We start from the raw sequence: 27802 nt of genomic DNA, 5'->3' as shown, positions 1-27802 counted from the left end.
GAAGAAAGCACCCTAGGAGGTGAGTGTCCTGCTCCGACGTCTGTCAATGTTCTAGAAACCTGCTCTCAGAGCTGCATCTCAGAGCTGGGAGAACGCAAGGAAAAGGTGCTTCTGAGCGAGAGGGCTCCCGAGGACGCTTCTGCTCTCAACTCTGACACCCTCCACACGCCTCGGAGGGGTCACGCCACGTGTGACTCTGCTAAAACCCAACTCGGGCTGTTCACCTGGTGTTGTCATAATATTGAAAAACTAGGGGGATTGGTTAAACTAGACCCATCACATGGAGCAGCTGTTAAAATTTAGGGGAAACTATTAGGTGACAAAGTGGGATGTGGGATCCTGGACAGCAGTGGGCTTCTAGGCTTCTTCTTTTACTTTTGAGCTCTTCTGGATTTTCCACAACCAATGGTTTACATTTCCATCCATAAAGTCGTGATATTTAAGAGGAATGCAGACTGGGCCACCTCAGGTGACCGTCCCTCACTGCCACCTTCTGAGGACGTTAGCCCGAGGTCTGGTTCCAGTTCCTTCAGCAGCTCTGTCCCCTGTAAGCTGTTCCCCTAATAGGAAAGAAGAGTCTTCTTGCACAAATTTCAGCTCGGGACTGAAGACACAGCAGGCTCGGCTGCCGGCTGCATGTCTGTGCTGCGCTGGGTGCTGACTTCTGCCACGTCGCTTCTCTCCACCCCACCAGCGGCCCCTCGGCCCCAGAGCAGCGGACGCTGCCCAGTCCCAGTTTCTGATGGTCTGTTATCCTTGGGTCTATTCTGGGCTGGGGACTTCTGGGTTAGAGGAGAGGGGGTGTACCTCCTGGGCAGCTTTTAAAATCTTCAAAGCCTGGGATCCGCTGGTCTGAGTGACACACATCTCTGGGGTGGGGCCGGGGCAGGAGCAGAGAATGAGCAGGGCACGAAGGGGCTAGAACCTCGCCAGGGCTTCTCGGCTCCAAGAAGGCTCAGGAGCCCAGGCATGTTGGCTTGAACAATAACAATAACCATAACCAGCATTTATTGAGCAGCTGTCGCGTGTCTGGGGCCCTCACAACTACCCTGAGAGGGAGATGCTGTCACTGTAAACGTGGGGAGACAGGTTCACAGTTTAGGAACGCTGCCCAGAGCTGCAGAGCGGAAGAGGCAGAGCTGAAATTCAAACCCAGCCAGTGGAGCATCTGTCACCCGGGGAGGGAAATGGCCTGCCGAGGGACAAGCTCTTTCTCCACTCCGAGGACAGCAGAAAGGAGGGTGTCTCTAGACACCTGTGGGCACTGGGGACTTCCTCCCTGTCTCCTGGGGATAAACAAAGAGGCAGTGTGACAGAGTGGCTGCCCCAGCTCCAGCATCACAGCCACTGCTGTTCTAAGGAGATCAACAGAACCCCTGGCCTCCCTCCTTCTCCAGAGGGAAGCACTGGACGTTTGCTCACGACCCAGTGGAGGCTGGTCTAGGTGGAGTTTCTTCATGAAACCCTGGGGCTGCCCTGGGAACTCGGGGCCAGCCTCAGGCGGCCTCTAGGAACAGGAGGAGGCTGCTGTGGGGATGCTTGCAAGCGGGGCTGGGCCTGGAGAACCAGGGTGCACAGGCAGAATGCACCAGGGCAGTCGGGGCTGGCCTAGAGCAGGGGGACGCGTGAGGCCTCCCACAGGCGCCGGGCCAGCTCGCTGGCCTGCTGCACCAGCAGGTCCGTGGGGATGACCGACAGGTGGAGGGCCAGCAGCTCATAGCACTTGACAGCCTCAGCTGGGTGGCCCTTGCTATAGTATCGTAGGAGCTTCCTGGAGAAAGAAAAGGGAGGACAGGATTCAGGAGCAAGGCCATGGCACGGCTCCCAAAGCCAGGGGCCTCTCCTGGCACCGTGCAGGGACTCAGTCACCCCACTAGGCCCCAGCACCTGGGCCAGCAAGGCCTTTTCTGCCCCTTGCTTCCTGGGGGCTTTCCTGAAGGAGGAGCTGCTCCCCTTGGGGGAATGCACACTTATCACCCAGCATCTGTGCCTCCGCTGTTCCCAGCAGCCTCCTGAGGCGGCCTCACCTGTAGTAGTCTCCTCCCAGCACGCCAACGGGAGCCGAGTCATCGGACAGGACAGGCACCTCCATTATCTGTAGTTTGTGCCCCTGAGGAAGGAGGAAGAGGGTCTTGAACTGGGAGGCAGTGGGTGTGGTGGGAAGGACATGGGCTGAGTCAGATACACCAGGTTTGGCTGGCTCAGCCCTGCTTGGTGCGCTGGGTGCCTGGGAAAACACATGGGCCTCTTTTTACCCTGTTTTCTCATCTGTGAAGTGGGAACAACAATAAGTTCCCAATGACATTGGGAACAATATCTATAAAGTTCCGAGCATCGTGCCTGGCACGCGGTAGCTCTCATTCCCAACCATGAGTGGACCTGCGTGATGAGCGATAGGCACGTGCTTGGGAGGGCTGCCAGGAGGGCGACCAGGGAGGTGTCATGGAGAGCAAGGTATCATCAAAAGGCCCACATCTCTCCTTGAAAGCAGCAGGTACTGCAGGGTGCATGAGGAGGGGAGGGGAAAGGAATCAAGATCCATCGGGCACCCACTCTGTGCCAAACACAGTCACAGGCCCTCGAAATGCTTGCCTGGGCACTGTGGGCCCGGCCTGCAGGTGAGGAGGTGGACCCAGCAGTGTCAAGTGGCTGCCCATGACCACATGGCACAGCCCGCCTTTGCACCTGCACGCCAGTCTCCCACCCAACAGCTCTGCTTCAGCCTGTTACCCTGTGGGACCAACCACGCATGTGAAACCCTGTCTCTCCCCAGAAGCTAAGGGAAAGGACATCCACACATCCTGGGCACTTCTGAGAGGCCACAGAGCAAAGATGGGAGCCTGCAGGTCAGGAGAGCTGAGCCTGGGTTCTGGCTTACATCGCTTATGACCTCGGTGGCCCTGGCTATGATGTTTAATCTGTGGGGCATCAGTGTCTCCATGTGTACATTGGGGCCAATGACACCGGCCCCAGCCATCACAGGGCGCTGTGCGGATATGAGCTTGTGAGAGACCCAACAACTACGTGCACCCTGGGCCGGGATGGGGCATTGCTCTCAGGGTGAAGGGAAGGAGGGCTCACACCGAGGGCAGAGCACGAGCAGGGAGGGGACAGGAGAACAGGGACCAAGGGAATGTGAGGGGTAGAAGGAATTGGCCCTTAGAGAGCTGGGATAATGATTAAAGGTGACAAGCGCGGAGAAAATAGAGACAGAAACGGGGAAAGGAAAAACAGAGAGACAGAGCGAGGTCGGGGGGAGACATAGACAAGTCCCCTTGACCTGTGCTTACACTGTAGCAACTGTGAGGTCTGGGGAACAGGCCCAGGAGGCCAGAGACCCGAGCCACACTGTCAGCATCACCTCGGGCAGGATGGGTAATTGCTTCGAGCCTCGGTCTCTCCACCTCTACGAGGGGACCACGGTGTGCCACGCTTCCCAGGTGGAGCTGATGACGTGGAAGCACCACTGAGGCGGCACGCAACCTGAGCATCCTTTCTCACTCGGGGTCTGCATCCACCTGTTCGCATGGTACCTGGACACTGCCCTAACAATGGCGTGGGTTCTTCAGAGAGCTGGGAGGAGGGGTCATAGGGCCTATGCGAATATACTCTGAGTTTTGGGTCCCGACCAGCTGTGCTTACCTGTCAGCTCCACCAGGGACGAGAAGAGACGAAGAGACAGACAGACTGAACACAATCCAGAAGAAAGGAGTCCAAGAGTCACAGGAAAGGAAAGTATTTCAGGACTGTCCTGCCCCGCGCCTGGCCACACCCACCATCTCGTTCTCGAACCACAGGAAGTAGGAGCAGTGGAAGTCGCCCTCCCGGAACAGCAGCGTGGTGTAGCCCTTCTGCAGGTACCTGCGCGCCCGCCGGATCAGAGACCAAACCTGGGAAAGCAGGAGAGCACGCTCAGCGCCCACAGACGGCCTCAGCTCACAGCAGGAGCTCGGTAACAAATCGGTGTTGGATGGAGGGATGGATGGACCAGCCCCATGGCTACTGTATCGATCAAATACATGTGAAGATGCTGTTCTAACTTTACTAGACACACAGCCATTAACTAGTAAACTCAGCATTCAGGTGAGAAAACAGCCAGCGACATTATTAATCCACACTTTATAAGGCTCACGGGGCTGGTCCAGGGCCAGGAATCTGGCATAGATTAGGCCGGGAAGGTGCAAGTACGGTGTGTGAACACAGAGCCCCCTGATCCAGGGGGTCCTCCGCTCCAGGGCTGAATCCAAACCAGGGTTCACATGGGGTCCGATGGAAACACAGTGGCTAAGGGACCAATGCCTCAGATGCCTCTGTGACGTTCTCTGGCCTAATTCAGGGTCTTGCTGATGCTGCCTGTGAGCTGCCGAGGGAAGGCAGCAGGGACGCCGGGCTCCCGCATCCCCCTCGAAAAGGCCTGATGAGCACTCTCACCAGAAAGCTTAGTGGGGGACACACACGATTCACTCCAAAGCCGACCACAACAAAACGTCTAACTGAATCTGCAAACAAAGACGTGGATTTGCTATATTTTTCAGGAAAGAAATCTGACAACACGTATTAATAACCCCAAAAAAATTCCTCCCATTTGACTTAGTAATTCCATTTCTGGGAATCCATATTGAGAAAATAATCAGAGAAGAGGACAAAGATGGATGCACAAAGGTGTGCACTGCAGAATTATTTATAACAGTGAAAGCCTGGAAACAATCTAAATGCTCAACACCAGGGAAACGGCTGAGTAAATTATGTTACAGTCACATGATGGACTACCGTGGAGCTGTTAAAAATCCTGTTGATGAAGAATTAATGACATGGGGAAATGCATCCGATATAAAGTGAAGTGAAATGTGGTAAACACAAGTGCACACACAGAATGATCTCAACCACAACCGACTGCACAGAACAACAGTGAAAGAAACCACAACCACCTCCGGGAAGAGGACGAAGACGAAGATGCTGCTGCTGCTGCTGATGGTACCAGGAAACGCTCAGCAAACTCCACCCATATTCTGTGCCACATACCAAGCCAAGTGTTTCATATGCATCATCTCGTGCATTTGTAATCTTTGTGCTCATTCTACGACATCAATAGTTTACCTTCCTCTCTCACAGATAATGAAATGGAAACTGAGACTAAGGAACACCCCAGGTCACACAGCTGGGGAGGGGCAGAGCTGGGACTCCAACAGGCCTCCTGTCACCCATCTTATCTTGACGATTACGATATACTTTATGTGGACACACACACACAATATATATATATGCACATGCAATATACTATATTATACTATGCTACATAGCATTATATATGTACAGTATATACAAGTGTACATATATTAGTTTGCCATAAAGAGGAAGAGTCAGTTAAGGAGAAGAAATGAACCCCCAGGGGATGTTTCCTTAGTAGAAACCACCTAGTTTTAAATTCTGATACTCAGATTGATTAACCTATGTTTCTTCTTTCTGTTTTAGTTAATTCAACAAATACTTACTGGGCATTTATGCCAGGCCTGGCATCAGGCCCTGGCCGTTTCCTCCTCTGACCTCGCTGCCCAGACTGCTAATCCAGGTGCTAGTCCACACCTGGGAAGAACCCCCAACCTGGACTGAGGCCCACGTGGCCCCGGGTACTGATCGGGCCCTTGGGGTGATGAAGATAAGCCAGTCTTCCTTGGAGCCCGCAGAGCCGGGCATGGACGCTGACAGAAGAGGCCAGGAAGGTTGAGGTGGGTGTGCTCAGAGTCCTCCAGGAGCCCCAGCCTGAGGGCAGAGGTCAGGCCAGCACATGGTGTCTGCTGGGTGGTGGAGAGCGCCCGGCCGGGGTGGCAGTTACCTTGGTTCTGATGAAGGCGGCCAGGGGCCCCTTGCCCAGCTCTGACGAAGTCCTCTCGCTGCTGCTGAGGGACGGGGCCACCATCTGCCCAGTCGTGCGGTCCACGTAGATGAAATGCACCAAGCCGGGGAAGTCCTCGAGGTAGGTGAAGGGCAGAGTTAAGGCACTCGGAAAGCCAGGAACCAGAGAAGGAGCTACCCTGTCCTGGACGCAGGACAAGGGGACACCATGGAGTCGGGAGGCCACGCCTGCCCTCCCAGCGGGGTGCCATTCCAGCCCACCCCCTAGGATCCCTTCTTCCCAGTTCTCTTTACCTCTGAACCCCCGACCGTGAGAAGTTCTAAGATGCGAGTACAATGGATCCCTGACGCTAGTACATTTAATATGGGGAGCTCTGGACCCAACAGGAACACGGTATGTTCATATTTTATCATTTTCGTGAGGGATGAGTTTAAATTCTACACGCGGGGAGGCTGGTGTGATTGCAGAGCTGCGGAGCTGATGAGCGAGCCTAGCTGACTGCCTGGCCCACACACCCCACTGTGATTTTGTTCATCTCTACACTTCATCTTGAGAGGCTGGACAGTTCCCATCTGAGAGGGGAACAGACACCCATGGAAGGGTGGTGGCTGGTGGCTAACGAGGCCCCGTCTGTCCTTTCACCTGCAAGCTGAAGACAGAAGTCTCAGGAGACTGGAGGCCTGACCCTTTAGAGATTTTACTATCAGAAAAGTTGCTTTATAGAGAGTTCCAGGGAAAAATCAGTATTTGATAAAACTGGTGTTCCATAAGAAAAGGGTCAAATAAGTCTTGGACATGGTTTTTTAAACAGGGATAAACATATTTACTGCAGGCCTTCTCAGAGCCTTCACAGTCCACTGTGAAGTATAACCACCGAGGAGGAGGACATGGCCTCTGAAACCTGGCTGACCCCAGGACCCATCTCGTGGAAGACCCATCACCACTTTGCTGGCTGCACAGCATTGACAGAAACCTCTCCAAGGCCTTTATCAGTGTCTGTGGCACAGCAGGGGTTTCTGAAATTTCAGCCTCGGAGGGTTCCTAAGACAAGGCACTGAGGACACTAACTCCTATTATTTTTCCTCAGAGAAAAGCAGCTGAGCTGGTGGAATACATTCTCCTTCCCCAAAGCCCGCAGTCCAGAGCCAGCAGGTGGAGGAGATGGGCAGACACGAGGGGCCTTTCCGGGCAGGCTTGGGCGCGGGCACCAGGATATGACACCATGGTGACGTTCCTCCTGCTCTTCACCAACAGGAAGTCCTTCCAGTCCATCAGCTTTTCTCTGCAGGGGAGGCAGGGAGCAGTGAGGGTGCCCGCCCCTCGAGCCCGCTATGGCTCCCGAGGGGCCCGCGGCACTTACTGCATGAGCGTCTGCACCTGCTCCTGCAGGTGCCGGGGCAGCTGAGGGCCTCCCCGGCCGGGAGCCACCGTCAGGAAGCTGAGACGGTAGATGGTGCAAAGCTGCCGCTTCACCTTCCCGCACGCCTGGAGCAACCTGGGCACCGGGAGATGAGAACGTCACAGCGGGAAGGGCCCTGGGAGCCCTGTGGTCACCCCTGCTCCTAACTGATGACAGACACAGCTGATGGAGTGCACCCTCACCCTCAGCGAGCCAGGGGCCAGCATCTCAGTTTTCCCCCAGTGTTGGGTCCTCACAGCCCTGCTCAACCTCTAGCCTCTCTGCTCTCCAACCCACCTCGGGCATCCGGGGGTGGGACCCTGCTCTCCCAGGACCCCCTCTGCCCTCATAAGCACCTTCTGGAGCATGCTCTCCCTCCTGGCCTAGGGGAGACAGCCTCTCTGTCCAAACGACTCCCCACCCCATCCCCAGAGCCCCCCACTCACTCCCAGGACGAGGCGGGTTCACTTCTGGAGAAGGCCTTGGTCTTGAACTCCAGCCAGGTGCTCTGTAGGAGGACAGGTGACAGGTCACGATGACAGGTGATGATGTTCTCACAGTGAGGTCCAGGGGAGACCCTTCTGATGTCCGGCTCCGAGAGGGCACCACCCTCCCGACAGCCTCAGCGTTGAGCTCAGCACACACCCGCCCTTGCACAGCCAGAGCTGGGTCTCCGGCACGTTCCCCCGGCTCTCTGCACCCCGCTCTACACCATGTTCTATTCACTCAGCAGACATTTATTGGAAGAGCAGTTTCTGTGTGCCATGTCCTAGGCTCACTGTCCAGCCAGCAGACACATAAACTAACACTGTCAGAAGGACAGGGCAGGCCTCCAGGGCAGGGTGGACACAGGCAGCCGGTGGGAGGAGCCCTGGGCGATCTCCTAAGGGAGGACCCTGCATTCTGACCCCACGCACTGCGACGCCCGGAGGCACTGGGAGATGCTGAGCAGCCTCCGCCTCCTGGGGCCAGGAACCTGCATCCACTTGGGTCTGGGCCTTCGGTTGCTCGCTCTGCCTCCTCTAATCCTCCTGCCCTTTTTCGGACCAATGCACACTCCAGCCATGACGAATCTCAGGTCCTCAACAGACTGCAGTGCGGCCCGCCATGGGAGCAGCCCCAGCCGCTTAACCAGGTGATCTACCCCTCCCAAACGTCCCTCCAGGCTCCTGACAAGACTGTGCCCTGTTTTTCACTGTTTACACACTGTCCACGTCCCTTGGTCTCATCTCCAGACCTGGGCTCTAAGCCCCCGGGGGTGGGAGTGGCCTGTGTCCTGCTCCTCTGTGACCTGCCACGCTGCTCGGGGCGCCATGGGCGGACCACTGGCTGTCACTGAGTCTTGAAGTCAGGCTCTGGCTCCACCGCTCACAGGGAGTAACCTTGGCCAAGTCCACTCTCTGCCTAAGCCCCAGTTTCCTCATCTAAAAAACGGGAATTATAACTCAGGTTCTGCCAAATTCACATAAAAACATTCTGAAAACGTCACGTGCCGCTCTAAGCTTTTGTTCCCATTTCCTAATGGGGAAACAAGGATCGCAAACCTATGGTGGGCAGGACCTGGGCCCAGAGCCCTTGCCCCTACCCCGCTGTGGACCGAGCAGGCCCCGTCTCTTCTCCCCGAGGCCGGCACGTCCGGGATCTGGGTCTCACCTGAATCTCTTGGCCCCCACGGTTCTTGACAAACTTGTCCATCCTTTGGCGCAGGTCCCCCACGAGGGGGTGGGACCGCAGGGCACTCCCGGCCTCCTGGCCCTCCTTCAGCTTCTTCTCCAGGAGGGAAAACCCGTCCAGCAGCTGGTACAGGACCAGGGCCAGGGGTGTGCTGGGGCTCTAAGGGAAGAAACGCAAGGCAGGGGCAGCCCGTTGGCAGAGCGTCCAGGCCGGAGCGTCGCTGGGGCAGGTGGGGGTGCTACCACCTTGGTCAGGAGCACCATGTTGATGCCCGGCCACAGGGGCAGGCAGTACATGGTGTGGGGCACCATGGGGCAGTAGCTGTCTTTCACACTGGCATCCAGAAAAATCCTTCTGGGGCTGGAAGGTACCGGGCAGCAAGGGAGCAGTGTCTGGAGGGTGTCTTCAGCCATCTGTGGAGGGAGACGGACTGTCAGGGGTCAGGGTGGGGAGCCGTCTGGCCTCCTCATATGGGATCCACCCACGGTTGCCCACTCGCTGTCCTCCCTGTGAACCAGGAGGGATAACAGTTTCAGCTCCGAGAAACCGCAGTTCTCAAATCCACATCCTCGGTGGAAACAGCCCCTGCAGCTCCAGGACGGCTGCCACCTGTCTCTCTCTCAGGTGGTCCTGGGCCTTCCGGCCCGGAGTCAGGCCTGGACGCCAAGCAGGGGCCGAGGGTGATGAAGGGAGGAGGCGGCGGGACAGACGGGGGCACGGGGGGGAAGGGGCTCCCGCCCTGTGCCCTTACTGGATGATGGCGTTGAAGTAACACTGTCAGTTCACCCACCCTCAGAACATCCTGACAGCCATTCCAATGGGGAAACTGAGGCACAACAGGACTAAATGAGCAAGACTCCAGCAGCATGGAGGGCTCTGAGTAAGCAAGCTTTTAGTGAGCAAAAGTAGAGAATTAAGGAAATTATCAGAGATGCCACGAAAATTTCTCTGTAAGGATGTCACTGTGGTCTCATGATAAAGAAAAAACATATGATGGACTGTATGTTCTGGGGATCTGCTCCATAAATAATAACACACAGGTGACAGACTCCTGAAGAGTCATTAAAAACCACACTGTTGAAGAATGCCCAGTAAATGGGAAAACGACGAAAGGAAAAGGTATAATGAAGCACATTAGGTTTCAAAGTTGGTAAAAAGAAAAAAACATGTGTAGTACGTGTGTGTACATACATATAAATATATAAAAATCACTGGAAAGACTAGAAGGAAACACTCAAATCTAATAGTCTACTAACAGTTAACATCTGGGGAGGGATTGAGTGATTTTTATTCCTTTTCCATATTTTTGTATTTCCCGATTTTTCTACAATGAATATATTTACTTTCTCATTTGAAAAAACATTAAAAATTAAGTTGGACTTTCACTCCCAAGAACAGAGAGGAGGGTGGGATTTCTCAGGAGTTGAGGACCCCTTCGCCCGCCAGCCCTGCCTCTGGGCTGCGCTCCGTCCCCGCTCTGACCATCGCTGAGGTGGCAGGACGGAGGCTGGTGCTGGTGCAGGGCACCCCCAGAGGAGAAACCCTGACTGCCCAGCGCTCCCGGCCACAGCTCAGATCAGCCGGTGCCCCGCAGAACCCCTCCCCCAGGAGAAACTCACCTGGACCTGGGGAGTATCAGTGGGTGGGGTGTCCCCATCCATCCAGATGGTGCTACCTGCAGGCCACAAGTAATAACATAAATAATGGGAAAATGTAAATAATGGCCAACAGCGTGTCAGAGGGGAGGGTGGCACAGAGATGGCCCTGCACCATCAGTGGCTCCCAGCCCCTGGCAGGGAGGGGCAAGGGCACCATGGTGTGGACTGGAGCAGCACTGGCCTTCCCATCCTATCCCAAGCCGGCAGGTGCAGGGTGAACTCTGCACCCGGGCTAAGGCGGCCTGGCCTGGGGGAGGAAGCTCCCTTTGAAGCCGGCGGCTGGAGCAGGCTCCTGCGGGCGTACCTGGCAATGGTGGGGGGCATATTCCTCAGCCCCTCCTGGACCCCCTTAATCCCCTCCTTGTTTCTGCCCTCGCCAATCCTTCAGGCCCCCTCCCTGGTTATAACAGTGCCTCTTCACTAGGAGGCAGCACACATGCTCTACATTTCCCCAGTCCTTTAGTCAATCAGCAAACTTTCACTGAACACCTACTCTGTGCTAGGAACTAAGCTGGATTTCCTTTCCTGGGACAGCTCACAAAAACCCAGGGAACCATTCAATATTTGACGCGCGATGTTTGTAACGATAGTGTTCTCTCTTACAGTTCACTGCAAATAACTATCATTTACAATCACGTTTCCCTGGGGAAGCCTGTTTCTGTGGTTCAGACACCTGATTTACAAATGGATGAACGCAACTCAAGCAATTTATAAGCTGTGAGTTCTGTGCACCGCGGAACGGCATCATTTACAGCCCTGCGGCATAAAAAAACTGACCCCTGGGAGACAGGGGCCAGGAAAAGGACCGTGATCAAGAAGGGAAGGGAGCCGTCAGAAAAAGGAACTTCAGCAAACACCCCCAAGTGGGGTTTCTCAACGTGTGTTGGGCTCATGGAGAGCTCAGAGGACTGAGGACTGTGACGGACCCGGCCCCAGAGAAATATGCAAGCATCTGTGAGCTGGCACATGACCTCAGGGGGCCCTGGCTCCTGTAGCCCATCCAAGCACCTAAAGTTAAGAACATCTAACTCAGCGGGTTTCAGCCGAGGCTGCACATGAGACTTAAAAATCCTGATGTCCAGGCCACACCCCAGACCAGCTAAGTCAGACTGTCCCGCACAGGCCCAGCTTCAGTTCTTGAAACCCCCAGGTGAGGCCACTGTGCAGCCAGGGCTGAGCCCCACTGCTCTAACCTAACTCTCGGCGGGGCGCTGGTTCCCGCCCTCACGCTCATTGGCCTCACCGGCGAAATTTCTACAAGTATTCACACTGACCACGAATAGCTTAACTGGCCTGGCTGAGGCTGCCCAGGCGATTCTAACGGGCGGCCAGGGTCGTGAACCACTGGTTTGAGGGGGCCACACAGGAAATTCCTTTCAAAACTCAGTCTGAGAAGTTTCTCCTCCGGAAACCCTGGCCTTCTTTCTTCCATCAGTGACGGGAACCACACCATCCTTCCTTTTTCCCCAGTACTTCTGAGATAAACGTGATGCTTGTTCACAGGGACCTCAAGAGTCTGGATTTTGGCTTATCTATTTCTCTAAGCAACGCTGTCATTTTGTGAATAAAATTTTGAACATTTTTCTTTTAATTGTTTACTTTGAAAAACAGGTAAGGTATAAACTGAATATTTATACTTTAAATCATACTGAAATCAAATGATTATTAATTTTAATTACTTGGTTACTTCTTAATTACAAAAAGAAAAGGGAGAGAATACACACAAATGAAATCAATTTGTCATAAAAAGTTCTAGGAATCATTGGAGCGGCCTTAACAGTCCTTGACTTCAAGCTGGCGCTTGCAAGGTGGACAGCGGGAGCTGCAGACAGGGTCCTGTACTCCAGGAATTTGGGCATCTGTGGCTGGGCCCTTATAGGGGGTGGGCGTCCACAGAACCCTAAGACGGATTCCCCAGGGCTGCCAACTGGCATCTCCCCCCTCCCCTCCCCATCCTCTCCTCCCCAGGTCTCACCTGAACTCTGGTCCCCGGGAGAAGGAGCCGGTGTGAAGTACTCCTCAGGGAGGGAGCTGTCTGTCTCCTGGGAGGGAGAGAGGGCAGCCTGGGCCGAGGGCTCTGAGAGGCTCTTCAGGCGGGCTCTTCAGGCGGGCTCAACCCTGGCCCCTACTCTCCCGGGAGAGGCAGGCCCTCCCCTCTCCCCTCCGCACAGTGCAGAGCTTACGGTCCCTGCGGAACTCCTCCTGGCCCGGCCTGCAGAGTGAGGGCTCCAGGCCTGCTGCACCGGAATGTTCTGGCTGCTCCGGCCCCTCCATGGGGAAGGCTGAGACAGGCACAGGAGAAGCTGGTTAGAGTATGTCTGACCGGCTCCTCCCCACTGGTCCTCCACCCCCCAGCACTTCACAGTGCAGCCCTCAGAGCAGAGGGCCACGCAGGGCCCTCCAGCCCCTGCATCCCCCTGCGCCCCATCCACGGAGCAGTGCTGGGGGTGTGTCCTCACTCTCCAAGGAGGTTTCAATTCTAGCTGGTGTAGTCTTTCTCCAGAACCACCAAAATTCCAGGAAATTCCCACACACTGCCATCCAAACCACAACCACCATGATCACCACCACCACCACCACCGATGATGAGGATGACAATGGTGACGATGGCGGCTGCCACACAGGGAGCATGCACTACGCTGTAGGCACTGCTGGGCTCTGGGTAAACCATCTCTTTTAGTTCTCATAACCACCCTGGGAGGAAGAGGCCATCACTGTCCCACCGCACAGATGAGGGAACTGAGGCTCAGACAGCGCATGGACCTGCCCAGCTCACAGAGCTAAGTGGTGAAGCTGGGACCGTCTGACTCCCAAACTCTGCACTTTTAACCCACTAAAACAGCATGCATTCTCGAATTCCCCTTACATCCTGAAAGCAGGAGAAAATGGTCATGCCCAACCACAGGCCCAGAATTATGGTTTGGAACCCACAGCCTCTCCAGGCAGCCTGCCCAGCACCCTCCAGACCAGTTTTCTGAGCCGTCTCCCTCACGGCCTCCCACGGCCCAGGGAGCTGCCCTGAGACCTGAGTGTCGTCGTCCTCCGCTGTGCTCTCGCTGGGGTAGAGGTCCTGAACCAGGAGAATGAGGGCGAGGAGGTCAGCTGGGCGCAGGGAGCTGGCCCCGTGGCTGCAGAGAGCAGAACAGGCGGCTGGTCAGCGTGTGGCCGCAGATGGGGGCAGGCGGGCTAGGGGAATCTGGAGCATGGCCCCACTCTCAAGGAGTCATGGACGGTCAACTGACCTCACCCTTTTTTGGAGAGAGGCAAGGTATAAATAAAATTAACTCATCAATTTTTAAAATAAAACTTGTTTGTATTAAAACAAAAAAATTACTGATGGGAAACCAAAAGGGACCAGGAACAGCATATCAGGAAGTCCTAAATTCAAACTCGGAGACAGTGTTCCAGGAAGAAATAATTCAGAGAAAGGAGTGAGCCGAGAGGGGCTGAAGAACTGAAGAATCTGAGAAGGCTTTGTGGCAGAGATGGGTCTGGAAGGTTCTCTTGGCCAGGGACGAGGTGCTCTTCAAAGGGAGGGAAGGGGCTGGGACCTCAGGCTCACCTGGAGTAGAAAGCCAGCAGCTTGGAGTGCACGAGCAGGAGGGCGTGCAGCGCCTCCTCGCCGGCCCGCTCGCGGCTGGAGTTGACAGCCTGGATGACGTTCTGCTCCAGCGCCTCAATGCACAGCTCACAGAGCTGGGGGTGGATCAGCCGCTCCACGGCCTGGCAATGGGCAGGCAGAGGGGAAACCACGTCAGCCACCACTGTGTCCTGCTCTGGGCCCTGGCTGGTGGGTACATTCACTCAGTCCACACTGAGTGCATACTATGCGCCAGATACTCAGGAAAAAGGAAAATCAGACCTGCACAGTCCCTGCCTTCCTGGGGCTGAGAGTCTGGTCATTAGACTTTGGTGGATGACACAGACAACATGCAAGGAAGCAGACAAAATAAGTGCCAATTGTAATAAGTGTGCAGGAGGAAAAACACAGTTCTGAACTGGAGAAAAACAGACCTACTTGGGTACGGCTCAAAAGAAAATGTCCCCGAGGAGAGGACCTTTAAACTGATATCTAAGGAACAAGAAAGCCTGACAGAGAAAGAGGGTGGGGGCAGTACTGCAAACCGAGGAAAGAGCATATGCAAAGGCCCTGAGGTAGGGAGAGAGTTTGGAACAGTGCTGTCTAATTGAAATATATGGCAAGCCCTATGTGGAATTTAAAATTTCCTAGTAACTACATTAAAAAAGAAAACAGGTAAAATTAATTTTAATAGTTCACTTTACCCAGTATATCTAAAATATCGTCATTTCAACATACACTATAAAAGCATTGCTAATGGGATGTTTGACATCCTTTTTTTGTACTAAGTCATCAAAATCCAGTCTATATTTTACCTGTATGGCATAACTTGATTTGGACTAATTACATTTCAAATGTTCCACGGCCACATGCAGCTAATGACTACCACACTGCACGGGGCTAAACGTAGAGCCCTCCTGAGAAGGAGAGGTCCCAGGTGGCCAGCACATAGTGGGTGAGGACAGGAGAGGCGTGCGATGAGGCCGGGTGACACAGGCAGCGGCAGGTCATACGCGGCCTGGCAGGCTTGAGGAGGAGTTTGGACTTTATCTTAACTGCATCAGATGACCTTCTACGAGAAGCCTTTCCTGTTGGTTCAGAGAGTTGACCACACCACCCTTTGTGCCATGGTGGATCTTGAGAAGAAGCCCCATGTGGCAGCACCCAGGGTCCTCAATGGTATTTTTTAGTGTGTATGTGTGGCTGACGTGCCTCAAGGGCAGGGACCGTGTCTTCACCCATCTCTGCACCCCCGGGGTCTGGCACACTCTTATACAGCAGGTGCTGTAGGGTTATGGGAAGAGTGAGTGAGGAGGGAAAATGAATTCCTTCAAATCTATTTTCCAGTTCACTAATTCTCTTTCAAGCTATGTCTCATCTACTATTTAACCTATCCCTTGAGGTTTTCCTTTTAACAATTATGTTTTCATTTCTAAAATCTCTATATGGGTTCTTTTCTAGCATTTACGTCTTAAATATTTCATATGAAGTTATTCTATACTCTACACCTAATCATTCCCATATATCAAGTTCCTTGGGAATCTAGCTCTGTTGGTGATTGACCCCTTGACTCTCACTCATGGTGGCTTATTTTGTTGTGCGTCTGAACTTTGACTGTGAGCTCATATTTGTTTGCCCTTAATCTGTCCTCTGAAGAGTGGCTTTCAAAGTGTAGTTCCTGTATGCTGGTTATGGTTATTATGATCAGCATCACCTGGGAACCTGTTGGAAATGCCAATTCTAGAGCCTCCCCACGCCCACCCCCCCCCCCCTGCAACTACCAAATGAGAACCTGAGGGTGAGGCCCAGCAATCTCTATTTAACAAGCTTTCCAGATGATTCTGGTGCACCCTTGAGTGTGAGAACCACTGATCTAGAGAGAAACCATGTTTGTCTACACAGGGAGCCAAGAGCACTACTGACAAAGGCCACTTCTACTCTTTGGGTCTGTGTTTAATGAGGAGTCTAGGGGTCCGGAGCTCAGCTCCCCGATGTGCTGCTGGCCTCGGGCGCAGTTCCCTGGCCGCGGCGCTGGTGCCACCCCTAGCACTCAGGCAGTCCTGGCTTCAGCGCTGCTCATTTCTCACCTCTCTACGCTCTGGTTTCAGCTCAATGTAATTTTTATGGGGGGGGGCAGAGTTGAGGGGGCAATCTTCAGAGATTCCCATAATTTCCTGTAAACCCAAAAACTGCAGGAAAAAGTCTGTTTTATTCAGGATCCAGCTATTTTATGGTAGGGAGGCCCATCAGAGTACTCAACCACCACGTGGCTAGGAAGAGCAGCTCTCTAAATGACTGTCAGGGTCCGCCTGTGCCCTCACTCATCAGGGTCAAACGCTTCCGTGGTCCGAGGAGCCCCGAGCCCAGCAGTCACCTCCACAGCGAAGCTCTGCTCCTGCTCCCGCAGGCGGCCGTAGGTCCTCAGCAGGCTCTGGAACTGCTCCCACACCCGCGTGCGCTGCTCCAGGTCTGGGGGCCGCAGCCTGGGGACAGAGCCAGAGACAGCAGGAGAGACCATGCAAAAGCTGGCTGTCCCCAACTTCAACCAAAGGCACACAGTCCCAGATCATGTCAGAGCCAGGTGAGCTCAGGGGACAGGGCCAATCAACTGGCAGAGCCCAAAGGCACAGAGGGGCCGTCTTCAGGCTGTGCTGCAGCCACGGGCTGGAGCGGGATGGGCACACAACCAGGAGTCAGGCAGTGGAGCAAACTGATGCCCTCCCAGTGTCTCTCACACAGAGACGAAGCCATCTAGAGAGACCTGGGAAGGCACCTGAGCTTTCTATCCCTCTCACTTCTCCCACAGGCTACTGAAAACAGAAAACCTTAGGGTTTTTGCTTTTTTTAAATCAGGGCCATACAAAGGGTTGCAGCCATCCTGAATGCTGACAAGACCTACATTGGTCAATGTGGTCTGTGCAACAGACACTCTCTACCTGCAGCATTTGCCACTGAAACTGTGGTCTGCCGGGGCCCAGGTGACCTGAAATGATGTTTGCTCTTTGATAAGTGCCTTAATAGGGGCACTGCTCACATCTCTACAACTCAAACGAACCAGTTTCAAACTCTGCAACTTCCCAATACATACTTAAGAAACATGGGTGACCCCACCATGAACCCCTCTGCCGGGTCCACATTCCAATCAGCCTCCTTTTCTTGGGTCCTCCCCACCTCTGCACACTCTGAACCACCATTCCCTTTTGCTGGGTTCTTTACTGTGGGCCCAGGGATGGGTTCCAAGCCTGACTCCTCAGAAAACGTTCGCAAGATTCTATGTGTGTGCATGGGCACGCACTCTTTTGGAGGAAGAGTCTAAAGCTTTGAGAAGTCAGAGGGGACCAGCTCAGACCAGGTTCGTGCTGATGGATGTTGGGGAGTGGAAGGGGCACCGGGCTGGGAGTCCTGGGCTCTGATTTCTAGGCTGGGTGCTGCCACCAACCAGCTGGATGGCCGTCATCTGTAAAATGAGACGGTTGGATCAGATGATCTCCAAGGTTCCTTTGAGCTCCGCTTCTGGGACCCTGGGCCCCAGGCAGGGGCAGAGTGTGGACAGGCAGCTTCACAGAGGCTGTGCACACACTGCCTGGCCTCCAGAGGGGGCTTACAGACGGGACCAGCCACGAGGACTCACTCCTTTCGGATGAGCTGGCCGTCCACGGTGACCAGCCCGAAGTGCACCTCGCACAGGTACTTGAGCACGCACAGCTTCCGCCGCAGCTCCCCTTCGCCCTCCGTGCGGTCTCCGTTGATGGCGATGAACAGGCACTCTCCAAACTGTAGGCACAGTGGGCTGAGGTCAGCCAGCCCCGAGGACTCCCCTCAGCTGCCCTGACCCCTGGGGACAGTGAGGGGAGGCTCGGGTCCCAGGACATTTTGGTAAGACACAGTTTCTGCCTGCTAAAGGAGTCTGAAGTTCAAGATAAGGGAGAGGCAGGTGGGCAGCCCGTGGGGCAGAGTGGAGAAGAGCACCGACCCCAGGCTGCCCACTCACCAAGTGAAGGACGTACAGGTAGTTGCCATTTTCCGTCGAGAAGCAGGTGTACGTGTCTGAGAGCTTCTCCAGCATTGTCATGGAGGAGATGATGACCGGGGCTAGAAGGGTGCTGAGCTGGTCCTCGAGGGCGGGAAGCTGCAGGAGGGGAAGAAAATAACACTCCTTAGAGCACCAGATACCGGGACAGAGGCATGGACCAGACCCAGGCCTTGCCATCAAGGGTCTCCATAGTTTAAGACCCGCCTGGGAGGATATCACTGTCCTGATAGGCAGGGGGACAAAAAGAGACAGCCCCCAACACCTCGGGTGGTTTGAGGAAGGCTGAGAAGGGTCAGCCAGCTGCCTGTGCTCTTCAGGATCCGAATCTAGAAGGAAATGTCAAGGAACGAGGCCACATCTCCACACTGCAATGTCTGGGGCATTTAACGGAGAACGGGCAGCTCTAAGGAAGTTTGCTACGGGACCCAGAGTCCACACTCTTCACTGCAGTGCGGCTACTTTGGGGACAGTATCCTAAGAAAAATAATCAGAGAGAGAGGCCAAGATACACACACAAACATGCACACAACAGCATAATTAACAGCAGCAGACAACCTGAAAATATGCAAGTGCCCAGGACGAGGGGAACAGTTAAATAAATAACAGTACATCTAAATGACGGAAGAATATACAGCTACTTAAAATGCTGGAGTGTTTCAATGACGTGGAAAACTCCTCTGATACAATGTTCTGTTAAAAAAAATTGGTTGTGAATGCTCTATATTTTAAAACACATAGAAAAAGCAAAGTAATGAAAAAATATTAAGAAAACCAACACTGTTAAAGTTACTACTTCTGGAGAGAGGGATTATGAGTAATTTTCCTCCTATTTTTTGCATGTCTCTGTGCTTTCCCTATTTCCATAACAGACACGCATTTACTTTTATGAGCTCTTCCCCAATCCATCCTCTCTGCCCTCCAAAATAAGGAAGTAAATAAAACCAAAAGGAAACTGGACAGATTTGTTGAAAATGTGTGAATAAGAATGGGATAAAGCCAGAGGAATGGCCGCCACTCCAATCCTCACTGTGGAACGAAAAGGAAGACGGGGAACAGCAGGCCTTCCACAGGCCGACGTCGGGAGGGAACCTCGGCTGAAATACGGAGAAGGCAGATCTGAGCTGGTGGAGTCCGCGAGGAGCTGAGGAAGACCTTGCCTTGAAAAGAAAAACGGGCGACCGGCCAGGGCCAACGTGCGGCATTTAAAATATGAGTGGGACACAGCGCCACGGAGCGTATTTTCTTCCAACATTTTCAACATTCAGGAACCAAGTCTGTGTCCAGCTGCTGCAGAGTCTGTCAGTCAAACTTGAACAGCGGGTCCTTCTCATCATTCAGGTCCCAGCTCAGATGGCTCCTTCCCGGACCCCCTCAGGTCACCCCGTCCCAGTCACGCCCCTCCCCACACCCTGTTGAACTTCTTCAGACCATTTCTCACTCCCTGAACGCACTGTGTGTACCGCCATCGGATCACTGTATGTCCTCCCTCTTCAGCCTCTAGGTTCCAGGAGAGCAGGGTCATGTTGCTGTGTTCACTGCATTACCCCAGAGGTTAGCACATAGTAGGTTCTCAATTAGCAGTGTTGAGTGAATACCCCTCCACATAGGGAAATGTTTGTTGAATTATTTGCATACCACAATTTTCTTGAACTGTCATGAACAAATTATATTAAAAGTCATTTAAAAATCTAGATTGTGTACAAGTAACTCATTTTAAAGGTAGTAGCTTTTTTTCTGCAGGTGTAGCAAGAATTTCTTTGGTGGGGGGAGATGAAAATATTTGGTGTGGGCAGAGTGCAAAGGGGCATTCTCATACAGTACTTGGAGGAATTACAAAGTGGTACAATATCTTTGAATGGCTTTTGACTAGATGTTTCTATTTTCAGGAATTTAGCCTAAGGAAATATTAAGATGTGGGATAAAATTCAAGCACAAATATTCCTTACAGCAATAGTTATAGCAAACTAGAAGCAATATACATGTCTAGTATTGGAGAAATGGTTAAATAAATGATGCTGCATTTATTCATATACTGGAATATAATGTTTCCATTAAGATTTATGCTTTTGAGAATATTTAACAAAATGGAATAATGCTTTTGATACAATTGCAAGTGAAAAATACAGGAAATAAAACTGGAAATGTGGTATGATCCCAACTATACATAAAAGATAAAGACCCAAAGAAATATATTAAACAGCTAATAGCTCTGTGTAATAGGACTATCGGTCATTTAAAAACTACTTCTCTGTATTTCCAAATTTCCTACAATTAATTCATGTTATTTATAGGATCAGGAAAAAGTACATGTTGTATACTTAAGAAATAAAACTTTAAAGACTTTTTTTCTTTATACTAGTCATTTAGAAACTGAAAAATCAGGAGTTTGTTCCTTTACCAGGTTTTTAAGAAAGAGGAAGAGAAACATCATCAAATTACTAGTTGCAATAACAGCTTAAGAATTGAAATACTTAAAAATTCTTAACTTAAAAATTACGTGTATTGACTGCTCAAAAATAAAAGAACCTAACAGACAGATCTGGTTTTCAGCTTAAGTCAAACCACTTACACGCCCAGGATCTCTGGAGTCTTATTTTACTCCTAAAGACTACGACAAGAGCATCAGTGATGTCGGGCTGGGTTAACTCGCCAAAGGGGAGCGAGTGCAGCTGAAGCTCGAGCCATGAGAGCAGGAGAGGCAGCAGCACACGCTACTGTAGAAACACAGGAGCTCTCTCTAGTGCATCCACAATAGATTTTTTTAAATCCAAAATTAATCTGGAAAAATTTTCAAAATAAATTACTCCTTTAAAATATAGGGTGGAAACTGTACAGGTGAAAATGGCAACTACCTGTGAGTTGTAACATCAAAGTGTTAAACTGGATGCCCATATGCAAAAAAAGATGAACTTTAATACATACCTCACCCCATATACAAAAATTCAAAATGGATCATTAGACCTACTATAAAACCTAAAACTAGGGCTGGCCCGGTGGCACAGTGGGTAAGTTCACATATTCTGCTTCGGTGGCCAAGGGTTCGCCAGTTTGGACCCCAGGTGGGGACATGGCACCACTTGGCAGGCCATGCTGTGGCAGGCGTCCCACATATAAAGTAGAGGAGGATGGGCACGGATGTTAGCTCAGGGCCAGTCTTCCTCAGCAAAAAGAGGAGGATTGGCAGCAGATGTTAGCTCAGGGCTAATCTTCCTCAAAAAAAAAAAAAACAACCAAAAACAAAACCCTAAAACTATAAAACTTCCAGAAGAAAACATAGGGCAAACTCTTGGGTTGGGCAAAGATTTCTTAGAAATGACACAAAAAGCATGATCCATAAAAGCAAAAAGTGGATAAATGGGAGTTAGCAAAACTAAAAACTTCTGCTCTTTGAAAGATACTGTTAAGCGGATGCAAAAACAAGACACAGATTGGAGGAAAATATCTGCAAAACACGTTATCTACTAAAGGACGTGGATCCAAAACATAAAACAAATTCCCAAAACTCAATAAGAATAATAAGAAAAAATCAACCCAATAAAAAATGGGCAAAAGATTTGAACAGACACTTCATTGAAGATATAAGGATGGCAAATAAGCAAATGAAAAGATGCTCAGTATCATTAGTCATTAAGGAAATGACATCAAAACACAATGAGATTCTAGTAGAGACCTATAAGAAGGGCTAAAATTAAAGGGTGATTGCCCCAAGCATTAGCGAGGCCGTGGAGGAAGTGGAACTCTCATACACTCCTAGTGGAATATAAAATGACACCACCTCATCGGAAAAGTCTGGCGGTTTCTTAAAACGTTTAACACACACCTCCATGATCCAGCCTTTCTACCCTAGGTGTTTGCCTATGAAAAGGGAGAGCTGATGTCCATACAAAGACCTGCACGTGAATGTTCACAGACACTTTATTTTTAAGAGGAAAAACTGGAAACAACCCAGCTATTGTGACCAACAACAGGTAATTGGACAACAAATTGTGGCGTGTTGATACAACAGAACACGGCTCAGCAACGAAGAGGAATGAACTATCGACAAACGCCACCACATGGATGAATCTCAAAATAATTATACTGAGTGAGAGAAGCCAGACCAAAACCAAACCAAAACAAACCCGAGTGACATGCTGTATGATTTCATGTATGTATAATTTACATAAGAGTCCACAAATTCAAACTCATCTACTGTGACGCAAAGCAGATCAGTGGTTGCCCGGGTGAGGGGAGGTGAAGGAGGGAGCATAAACTTTTGGGATGGTGGCTATGTTCATTTTATTGACTGTGATGGAATCACATGCACATATATACATACTACAGCACATCAAATTGTACACGTTAAGGGGCCAGCCCAGTGGCGTAGCGATTAAATTCGCACGTTCTGCTTGGGTGGCCCGGAGTTCACAGGTTCGGATCCCAGGTGCGGACGTAGCACCACTCACCAAGCCATGCTGTGGCGGGATCCCACAAAAAATAGAGGAAGATTGGCACAGATGTTAGCTCAGTGACAATCTTCCTCACACACACACATATAAAATTGTATATTTTGAGTATGTTCAGTTTATAGCACGTCAATTATACCTTAATATAGCTGTTAAAAAAATTAATGGGTTAAGCTTATGATGAACTTTTCACGTAGAGAAACTGATGACACCAAGTTTCCCTGTTGCGTGATTAAAATTCTACCCCCTCCTGCCCTCGGTTAGCCCAGTGAGCCCTGGTGGGGGGTGGGGGTGACTACACTTGAGAGCATCAGGAGGTCAACCTATGGGGGTGCACGGCTGGGTGTGAGGGATGCTGGGCCACACACACCACCCTGTCGATTCCTTGGGCCAGGCCAGGAGGGGGGGAACAGGTTCTCCTGCCTCCAGACCTGCTGGTAGTTCTGTCCTCTTCCTTCCCGGCCATCCCTCCTAGCCCGCACTCACCTCTTCTCCGTCATTCTCCGACTGCCCAAACTTCAGCCGCAGACTCTCCTCAAACTCCTCGTCCATCCAGTAGAAGAGGACCTCCGCACCCTCCGTGGCCACCAAGACGCACTTCATCTGCCGGGGAGAAGCAAGGTCAAGGTCACCTCCCAGTCCCCATGTCAGAAGCTTGGCCTGAGTAACACGGAGGATCATAATCCCAGCAAGCACCTAGTGAGCCCTCCCTACGGGCCACGCACCACAAGGCCTTCCTGGTGTTATTTCATCACAACCTCCCAACAACTTGGTAAAGGAGGAATCTTCAGTTACTCTTCATTTTACAGAAGAGGACACAGGCGCAGCTTGAAACAGCAGAGCTGGAATCCAAACCCAGGCCTGTCTAACGCCAAGCTGTGGCTCTTTCCTGTTATCCGGCCCCCTCACCATAGCATCACACCCACCAGGGGCCTAATGGAACCAAACATAAGGACGGGCCCAGCTCTTGATCTGGACAGGGAGCCAACTGTATGAGGGAGCCACGCTCATGGCAGTCAGTGCCTGGTCTGGAATGGACGGCGGCTAGGGCACCTCCCTCTGGGCAGTCCAGAGATATGTGTCTCCTCGAGTGAAACACAGCTCCAGAAGATGAGCCTCAAAGCCCACGAGGAGCGGATTCAGCATTACAGGAATTTCATTCACAAGTTCCTCCCGCTCTGGGTAGAAGCAGGCTGCCTGACCCCGGCCACGATTCTTCCTCATACCTGCTAAGCTGCTGCTTCCTCAGACCCCTCCCCAGGGTCTGGCTGTCGGAACCTCCTTCCCCACCACGCAGCAGGTACCCTCTGTGCCACACATTTTAATACTTTCTTATGTGAAATGTGTTTTATTAGTCACCAACTGGTAGATTCTTAACCTGGAGCTTCACACACTGTGCCTTGGACCCTGGGGTGCAACAAGACACTGACCTCTCAACCCTTGGGCAGCCTGCCTAAGCCTGGCCAGGCCAGGGCTCTCGAACCGGCTGCTTGCAGCTGAGAGAACCCTGGGCAGGGGCTTCAAATCCCCCCGTGTACCACAGTGTGCCACACAGATGTGATCGCGTTGTACGTGTGCTAAGACGTGAGAGTGAACAGGAAGCTCTGCTTAACTCTGCCATGAGCGGATGTCCCCTTTCCTCAATAGGATCATAGCATCTTGAAGTCCCAGACTCAGGGACACTCTTCAGGAGCCCCGATATGAGCAGCTTAGTGGTACTCACTGAATTCCTCCCAAATCTCCTATTGGTTTATCAACTCTCACTTAGAGCACTGGCCTCAAGATGTTTCCAGCACAACGAAAAACAAAGCATGTTGCCTATTCCCACGGAACTGCTATACACTAGGGCAGAGACTGGGAGAGCGACGGATGTGAAGAAAAGGCTGCCAGATGAGGGCAGGTGGGCCTGGAAGAGGCTGCTCTGGGGCTCCGAGGTGAGTATGACAAAGTTGGGGGCTCGAGGGGCCGGCCTGATGGGAAGGGAGTGTATGGGCTGGGGAACAGTGGGCTATGGAATGGAGGCTGTAGCCGACAGCAGGGAGCCCCTGCAGACTGGTCGTCCTGGTGGGGAATAATAAGAGCCCACACCTTGGTGGAGGCCAGGAGAGGAAGGGAGGGGTAGCTTAGAGGCTTAGCAGGCCTTGATGACCACCTGGATGCAAGGCAGGAAGGAGAGAACAGGTGAGCTGACAACAGGATGCAGAGCTGAGGCAGGGGGTGGGGATGAGAGAGCTCTGCAGGGCCCTAGAGAGCTCAGTCCACTGCCTGCCTCACTCTGTCCACCTCCCACAGTCCCAGAGTGGGTCAGACAGGATCATCTACCTTAGCAAGGAGCACAGCAGAGCTTCTGGACAGCCAGAGGTTCAGAAAGGGCTGCGGGAGGCAGACTCAGTGGCCAGCTCATGAGAGCAGCAGAGCATCCCCGGTCCTGAAAATACTTAAAACAGAGAGGTCATGAGGGCAGCAGAGGCTCTCGTTCCATCTGCTGTCTGGTCCTGGGAGAGGACAAGCTCGTGAAGGACTGAGAAGTCAAAGTGGTCCTGGCTTTCACGCGGTCTGCTCAGAATATACTCCCCATGGCCAGGCATCCTAGGGCCAGTATCCCACCACCCCCACCACCCACCACCCACCACAGAGAACACGAACCCAGCCAGCACGGTCCTTTGGACATGCCAGGTACACATAAACATGAATTCCCACCTACTGTGTTTCCTTCCAAGCACTCTCATTTCACTGTGGGTCACTCAGAGTCACGGTGTGGTCAGCATACGTGCCCTGAGCAGCCCCAGGGAGCTTGCAGGCTGACAGGGAAGAAGCCCAGAGAGGAGGTGTCCTGGAACCACGCAATGAATGGCAGTAAACCTCCACAAAAGGCACCAGAGACCCGGTTCTAGTTTTGGCCTCGCCAAGTCACCTTAAGCTCTCTGAGCCTCAGATTGGGGCTGTGAAAAGAGGGAACAAACCCCTGCTCCACCTGCCTACAGGGTTATGGTGAGAGTCAGGGAAGGACCAGGCAGGACTGCCCTTAGCAAACTCTGCTTTCTTACATACAGGTAGGGGGGTCATTACTCTTATTTCCCCCCTTCCCTTCAGTCAAATAACAGGATGAACTAAACGGGATCCAGAATCATTCACATTTTGATGATAAAAGGCAGGAACAATATAAAGCTTTAGCTTAATTAGGAAACCAAACACTGTAAGCAAATAAGAAGAAAGGGCTGTTAAGGGCCCAGCAGCTTTTGCCACACATCTGAGACTGGGCACATCACCGGCAAGATTGGCCTTCAAGTCATATTCCCAGAGGAACGGGAAAGCTTTTTAGTGGACATTAGGTTCTACTTCTTTTTATTCTAAAAGGCTGTTGGACAGAACCTCACCGGTGTCATTTTGTGATTTCCCTCTCCGCCTCTGTACCCTGCTCTAAAGAGGGAACACAGGACTCAGTGGAGCTCCAGACGGCGCCGGGCCAACCTGGAGAAACCCCCAGCGCCAATTTTCACCACCTGGACCCCGGGCCCTCGCCTCCCTCCCCAGGAAACTGCGCAAGGTCGCCGCTCCTGCTTTCCAGCAGCTCCGTCTTGCGGCCGCTCCCCCGGAGCCTTGGCCTTGCCCCTGCAGGGCTGGAGGACGCCGGGGTGAGAATCCGCAGGCGAGAGTTAGCAGCTCGCCGCCGCGGGGCTGCCGCCCAATGGCAGCCTTCCTGTGTGCCCCGTACTCTACAGTTTAACCAGCAGTTTCATCCCCAAAGCCCCCGGAACCTCACAGCTACCCTGGGAAGAAGGCCTGGCTTGTGGCGCCCGCCCCACGTCGTAGCTGCAGAAACTTTGGCTCCGAGAGGCGAAGCGACCCGCACAAGGCTACACAGCCCGGCTGAGGGTGGGGCCGGCTCCGTACTTCCGGGAGGGGCGCACGGGTCCCGGAGAAAGCTGCCCACGGAGGGGACAACCGACGGCGGCGCTCCGACCGTCCGGGAGGTCCACGTACCGATCACAGCCAAACACCGCCGGGCCTGCCCGGAGCCCGCCGGCGCGCTTCCGGGTGGGGCCACGTGACTGTTCGCGTGACCGCCCCGCCCCGCCCCGCCCGGGGAGGGACTGGAGGCCGCGATCCCGCTCGCAGGTTGGAGCCCCGCCCGCCTCGCCCCGCCCCGCCCACCTCGCCCCGCCCCGCCCGCCTCGCGCCCCGCCCCGCCCGCCTCGCCCCGCCCCGCCCGCCTCGCCCCGCCTCGGCCCGCCTAGCCTGGCCCGCCGCCCCGCCCCGCCCCGCCCCGCCCGGCCCAGCCTCGCCCCGCCTCGCCCCGCCTCGCCCCGCCTCGCCCCGCTCCCGCCCGCGGTGCCGCCCACTCCCGCTAGGCGGCCTGGCCTGGAGAGCCGGGTGCAGCCGCCCAGTGCTTCCAGACCTCGTGTCATCAAGGAGGGCGCCGAGGCCCCCAGGGTTAGAGGTCTCGCCTGCAGCCGCCTTGGGCACCTGCTGCGTCCGCCCTGTGCTTGGCCCTTCCACGTGGCTTAGGTCGAGCGATTGCTGCCCTGAGGCACTAGGAACGTCCCCCTTTTCGCCCCATTTTACAGAGAGGAGTCGGAGGCCCAGAAAGAAGAAATAACTTGTAGAAGTTATTTCCAAAAGAAATAACTGGGCGCTGAGGTGGCCAGTTAGGATCAGAACCCAGGTGTCCAGGCTCCCGGCTGGGCTTTTTCCCACCCTCTGGCTTTACTTGCTCAACTGCCGTTCCGGACCCGGAGCTGCCCTTCTGTGACTGTTTTCCTTGGCCTCCTGGGGAGGAGAAACAGCCTGCAGAACAGCCCAGTTGCCCCCAGAGTGCCAGCGCTGGAATTTCTTTATAAGGGTTCCCAATCCATTTTGGGGGTGGGGATGCACATTAGGGGATTTGTTTTAAACCTTTGTTTTCAAGATATTCTTAAATTCTGTGTGTATTTGGAACGGCTGAAGGTAACGGGGAGCTGATGAAGATCATGGAAGGGACTAAATCCCCACCCAACTCACCCCTCAGTGTCTGGGAGCTTTGACCGCAGCCCAGCAGGGGATGAGTTGTGGGACTGCCTGCAGTACAGCAGAGGGAGCACACCCTGGGCAAAGGCAGGGGCCAGGAATTAATGCCTCCATCACCTGCAGACAAAGCGTCACGCCCCTCCCCTCCCCTC

The 27802-nt window shown here is 53.1% G+C and overlaps 1 protein-coding gene across 12 annotated transcripts; it reads right to left on the bottom strand.

Moving 5' to 3' along the window:
* Positions 1-991: 991 nt before the first annotated feature.
* HPS1 (HPS1 biogenesis of lysosomal organelles complex 3 subunit 1) lies at positions 992-26773 on the bottom strand. 12 transcript variants are annotated; one of them, XR_011522834.1, is made up of 21 exons: positions 25348-26076; positions 24966-25080; positions 23130-23246; positions 18157-18294; positions 17797-17939; positions 16540-16648; positions 14148-14308; positions 13611-13713; positions 12769-12867; positions 12561-12627; positions 10547-10602; positions 9173-9340; positions 8907-9086; positions 7700-7761; positions 7215-7349; positions 7072-7136; positions 5834-5979; positions 3643-3890; positions 3291-3545; positions 2028-2110; positions 992-1771 (listed from the first exon to the last, which is right to left on the bottom strand). XR_011522834.1 is itself a non-coding variant. In XM_070559744.1 (21 exons), exons 4-21 carry the CDS (start codon positions 23244-23246, stop codon positions 1609-1611), a joined length of 2109 nt encoding a protein of 702 aa, XP_070415845.1. In that variant the 5' UTR covers positions 24966-25080; positions 25344-25476; positions 26628-26773; the 3' UTR covers positions 992-1608. The 12 variants fall into 12 exon arrangements, 9 of the variants coding, with proteins under 9 accessions (XP_070415845.1, XP_070415822.1, XP_070415836.1 ...); XR_011522835.1 differs by having other exon boundaries at positions 3291-3446; XM_070559744.1 differs by lacking the exon at positions 3291-3545 and adding an exon at positions 26628-26773 and having other exon boundaries at positions 3777-3890; positions 25344-25476.
* Positions 26774-27802: the final 1029 nt, after the last annotated feature.

The sequence above is a fragment of the Equus przewalskii genome, chromosome 1, assembly GCF_037783145.1.
Source record: "Equus przewalskii isolate Varuska chromosome 1, EquPr2, whole genome shotgun sequence".
Lineage (NCBI taxonomy): Eukaryota > Metazoa > Chordata > Mammalia > Perissodactyla > Equidae > Equus > Equus przewalskii.
The sequence above is the reverse complement of the archived record's forward strand: the minus strand, read 5'-3'. Positions and strand labels throughout refer to the sequence as shown.